At 50.3% G+C, this 5,044-nt stretch overlaps 1 protein-coding gene across 1 annotated transcript; it reads left to right on the top strand.

The window, feature by feature from the left end:
• The first annotated feature begins 274 nt into the window (after positions 1-274).
• LOC123187896 (uncharacterized) lies at positions 275-3,210 on the top strand. The gene is made up of 5 exons (XM_044599887.1): positions 275-550; positions 667-740; positions 1,305-1,437; positions 2,219-2,482; positions 2,583-3,210. The coding sequence occupies exons 1-5, from the start codon at positions 425-427 to the stop codon at positions 2,859-2,861; spliced, it is 876 nt and encodes a 291-aa protein (XP_044455822.1). The 5' UTR covers positions 275-424; the 3' UTR covers positions 2,862-3,210.
• Positions 3,211-5,044: the final 1,834 nt, after the last annotated feature.

Here is a 5,044-nt window from a genome sequence, read left to right as displayed (position 1 = left end):
GAACGTTCGGAAATTTCAAATACCGGGGGAGGGGAGGGCGAGGCGAGGCGTACGTACGTTACGTTACGGGCGGACCCAGCCCCGCCCGCGGTCAACCCCCTCCGGGCTCCGGCGCGGGCCCACGCGGAGATCGTCGCACAGTGCCGCCGGCCCCGCGTGTCATGGACGCGCAGGCCCGGTGGGTGGAGGGGCCGACGGGCGCGCGTGGGGTCTTTAAAAAAGGGGGTCGGGGCGGCACAGCGACTCCTCCTCCTCACCTTCCTTCCATTCGACTCCACTCCACTCCCCCCCTCCCACCTCACCCTCGCCTCGCCTTTTTAGAGAGAGAAACACGAGCTCCCCACCCCCACCCCCACCGAGGTAGCAGAGAGAGAAACCCAGCCCCAGACCTCCCCCCACCCTGCACCGAGTAGAGGAGGAGGAGATGGAGAGGCCGGCGCCGGTGAGGAAGTCGCACACCAACACGGCGGACCTGCTGGCCTGGCCGGAGGGGGCGCAGCCGGAGCTCGCCGACGGGGCCACGCCGCCGCCCAACCGCCGCCCGCACCAGGTGACTTCACGGAACGGAGGCGGATGCCCGCCCCCTGCTTCTCCCTTTTCGAATTGCTGGGTCAGGGGTTCGATTGTCTCGTCTCCTAACTCCTTTTCCCTTCTCTGCGCGTGCAGCCGTCGGAGGCGATCCACAAGGTGGTGTTCGGCGGGCAGGTCACGGAGGAGGAGGCCGAGAGCCTCAACAAGAGGTGAGATCGGGGGCATCTGGCCAGTACTAGTTGCGTGCTGGTTTCTCCTGCGGGGGAGGGTGCTCGGACGAACGATTTCGGGCTGTGTTCCCGTTTCGTTCGCAGATTTGGGCTTCGGCGATTATTAGATCTCTCGAGTTTTACGCCGCCTCCTTCGGGAATCGTTCGTCTCTGGGGATGCTTTCCTCGATCTGCGTATCTGGTGTCTAGGGAAATACGCCTGATTTGAATTTCTGTTTGGTTGGTGAGATATGTGCGCAGAATACTGCTGCTGTTGGATAGGCTTGTAGGGTCACATGGTTTGTGTGCTCGACTGCTCATGCAACGGTGTTTGCAGTTGCACCCACTGCGCCATACAAATTTTGTTGATGTGCTGTTGGGCGAGATTTTTTTTTTTTTTGAATTTGAGCTGATTACTGATGTGTTTGCACCCTGATTTGTGCATAAACATCTTAATTTGCTTTGTTCTTTAGATCTTAGATAAAGAATGTTCCTGATTTACTTAATTACATGGTGCAGTTCACTGAATGAGCTGTTCATTTATTTACTTAATTTTCTCCTCAGGAAACAATGCTCGGCCCCCAAGTGGAAGGAGATGACAGGAAGCGGCATATTTGCAGCTGGAGGTGAGGCCGAGGAAGATGAATCCGCCAACGCTTCTGCAACACCCGTCCGAACGGCTTCAAAGAATTATCAGGTGCTGCTTTCTGCGAAATCTTTTTTTCTTACAGAACAGAAACATGCTGATTAATGCGCCCTTTTTCGATCTGCGATATTGCAAACTGAGTTAGCTGTTATGCATTGCTAGTAAGGACCATGGATTTTTATTTATTCGCATGCTGTGCTGAATGATTGAGAGGGTGGCACTTAGTATCCCCCTGATTTGCTTACACATTTGATATTAGCTGCTGGTTGCTAGAATCAACCTTGTTAAATGTTCTAACCTCCAGGTCAGAAGTTGTTGGGATGAATCTTGTGGAAAGGGTCTGGCTATATATAGTTAATATGTGGTCACATTGGTTGGTGACCTTTCCTTGTAAATTCTAATAGAACTGGACCTTGATTCAACTATTAAATAGGCCTTTGTTTTCCATTGCTTTGTTTGGTAGACAGTGGGATTTAGGTAGTCAGGTGAGTACTCTTGTTTTTTTCTTCCGTTCACAAGATACAGCATTGCAGCTTAGGTGTAGTGCTTCATGACATTTCTTAAAAGTAGATAGGAGGACTACATAATTAACTAGAGAAATACTCTTAAGTTAAAAAGTACACTATAGAAATACTGTTACTGCACTCAGTTTTTTCACCGGTACTCTAAAAAACTGTAAATTCGGCGCCTCTGATGTCATGAATTACTTGCATATGCATACTGTAGTAAGGACTAATCGGTAGTGTGGTTTGTACGGTTACAAAACTAAGTACATTTCGCTCCATATAGACTTCCTGACAGAGCTCAGTCTGATTTTGTCAAACTACTACAGGCAATCAGTACCATAAGTCACATCTCCTTTGCTGAGGACGAGAGTGTCTCCCCCAAGAAGCCAACCTCCATAGCCGAGGTGGCAAAGCAGCGCGAGCTAAGTGGCACGCTCCTGAGCGAGGATGACAGCAAGCTGAAGAAGCAGGTATCCAATGCGAAATCAAAGGAGCTGAGCGGCCACGGCATCTTTTCTCCTCCAGAGGACCTCAGGCCACGCAACTCGGAGAACGGCTCGACCTCGCAGACGCCAGGGAAGAACGCACAGGTTCGCATTCCTCAACAAACACGTCTCCTCCTAATCTGGACACCGGACGGTTTCCCAGCTCTGAATGGAGTGCTTATATGCTTTCAATCACTTTCGGCAGGTGAGCAGCATCAAATTCGGAGAGGCCGACGACGCCGACAGCGTGGTGAAGACCGCGAAGAAGATCCCGACGAAGAAGTTCAACGACCTGACGGGCAACAACATCTTCAAGGGCGACGCCGCGGAGGCCCCCGGCACGGCGGAGAAGCAGCTGAGCGACGCCAAGCTCAAGGAGATGAGCGGCAGCAACATCTTCGCGGACGGCAAGGCGCCGGCCCGGGACTTCCTCGGCGGCATCCGCAAGCCCCCCGGCGGCGAGAGCAGCATCGCGCTGGTCTAACAGCGACGACAGCAACCCCTGATGGACAGGACAGGACAGACATAGCCTACAACATTCTTCGTTCTTCACCTTCACCCCGTCGCCGTCTCGTTCGATCTAGGAGTGATTGATTTCTAGGGAGCTTTTTTTCTTTGTCGTCGTCGTTCGTTGGTGGGACTGATCTGCGATTGAACTTCTGGTTTGGTTTTTTCCCCTTTCCTTTCCCCGGCGCCGGGTGCTGCTTCCCCTTTCCCGTTCTCGCTGTTAATTAATCCTGATGGTGTGGTTAGTGGCTGCGGCAAGCAAGCAACGTTGATGGCTCGTTGGCTCGTCGTCGGGTCGCCTCTAAGTTAACAACAATTGGTGTGCATCTCGCTGCGTTTGTGGTTGGGTTGGGTTGGTTGGTCTTGGCGTACCTAAAGTGAGTGATGTTTCAGCTGCTGCGGGATCTTGGATTCTCTTTTCTTATTGCGTGCTGCGTCTCGGATGCCCTGTTCGTCCGTTCCTGCAGCAGTGCCACCTAACTTCGTCCAACTACGACTTTCTGAGCGGCGCCAGCGTCTTTTCAGATTGTACCGTGACCCCCAGCTTTCTCTCGCGGGTGTGTCTAGGCCACATCTAGATGTGCTCTAGTTATTGCACATCTAAATGAGTGAGTTAAGTATAGAGAGAAAAAGAAAAAAGAAAAAGAAAATATCTACACGAATCTCAATATAAAATCAATAACATAAGATTTAGATGTGCAATATTTATAGCACATCTAGATATGCTTTAACAAAACTGTTCTCTCGCTCTCGTCGAGTCTGAATTGCGCGCGCACACACGGGGCCCTCGCGACTGTTGCGCGCTCTTTGGATACGAACAAGTTCGCGGTGCCTACAAGCTGGCTTTTTTCTTTTGGGGCATGTAGATGGGAGTTGCGCCTTGTGATAATGATGTGATTGATTAGCACGCAGGCACGCTTGGCATGGGATTGTGTACCGGCAAAAGCTTCGGCTGGCAATGATACCGTGACGTCAGTTGTGGGCATACGGGTATTTCTCATCATGATGAATAACTCCCAGATCTCCAAGTACATGACGAGTCTGCGGACATGTACGCAACCGTTTTCCTTAAACGCCTGCTCAGTTTTGGCCAATTTGAATTTCAGATGCATAGCAATAGCAAGTTAAAGTGTGGTTTCACACAACGCCCGATCATATAACAAAGAAAAGTACCATGTTCATAGTTTTTACATGCCCAATCACGAAAGTATCTTAATATGTCCGTCCGTGAAAAAAATGGATTTTTTTTTTGCCTTGGACCGGCTATCCGAGCCTCCACGCTCACTTTGTCATCGACTCCTCCTCAGTTGCCTCCTTCTCAGTCGCCTCTTCCTCCGGCGTCTCGAAGTCGGCTTTCAAGCGCTCCAACATTCTAAGATGGACGGCTTGGACGATCATCCTTGCATTGTCATCCAACTCGTCCATCTTCAAGGTCAACATGAATCCTCCGAAGCGGCTGCCATCTCAACCTTCTTCTCTTCAAGCTAGGTCTTCTTCTCTTGGAGCTTCAGCTTTTTATCTGTCACCGCATTTCAACCTTTTCCTCCTTGATGTCAGAGCGCTTGACACATGCCTCCTCCTCCTTCGCCGAGATGTTCTCGAACTTCTTTGTCATCTTGACTGTCGTCCCTTCTTGCTTCTCCTTCTCCTCACACTTCTTTCCTAGGAACTCTCTTCTAACCTTTTTAAGCGACTTTTTTGTTGGTTAGGTTGGATCATCTGCTTCTTCGCCGGTGCTATTGCCAACGATCTTGATGCTGTTGACAATGAATTAATTTCAATTGGGTTGCCCACTTAACATCAACCAACAATGCATGAGGACGAAGCTCCTCTTCACCACCTTCAAGAACAAGTTGCACACACAGGAGGGTAACAAAGAAAAACATTGTCAATAAGTTGCATATCCGGCCAAATGACCAACACATAGAGCATATCCGGCCAACAAGTTGCATATCTGACCAAATGACCAAGTTGCACACATATAACAACTTATTTGCTCGGTGACTTGCGCACCACTTAGTTGTTTCAAATGGCCGCAACAATTGCACACGGTCTCTTGGATGGTATAACATCAATGGTTGAGCGACTTAGTCCCATGACTGCGGATGAGTTTGTCGCGGTAGGCCTCAAAATTCTTGTGCTCATCGAACCAAGTATGGA

Source organism: Triticum aestivum, chromosome 2A (assembly GCF_018294505.1).
Source record: "Triticum aestivum cultivar Chinese Spring chromosome 2A, IWGSC CS RefSeq v2.1, whole genome shotgun sequence".
Taxonomy (NCBI): domain Eukaryota; kingdom Viridiplantae; phylum Streptophyta; class Magnoliopsida; order Poales; family Poaceae; genus Triticum; species Triticum aestivum.
This window is presented reverse-complemented; position numbering and strand designations above follow the sequence as displayed.

Bases quoted from the DNA above. Each gene is read 5' to 3' on its own strand.
- LOC123187896 (XM_044599887.1), top strand. From the start codon at position 425: ATGGAGAGGCCGGCGCCGGTGAGGAAGTCGCACACCAACACGGCGGAC. The intron at 741-1,304 runs GTGAGATCGGGG...TTTTCTCCTCAG, and splicing joins GCCGAGAGCCTCAACAAGAG to GAAACAATGCTCGGCCCCCA. The intron at 2,483-2,582 runs GTTCGCATTCCT...CACTTTCGGCAG, and splicing joins CGCCAGGGAAGAACGCACAG to GTGAGCAGCATCAAATTCGG.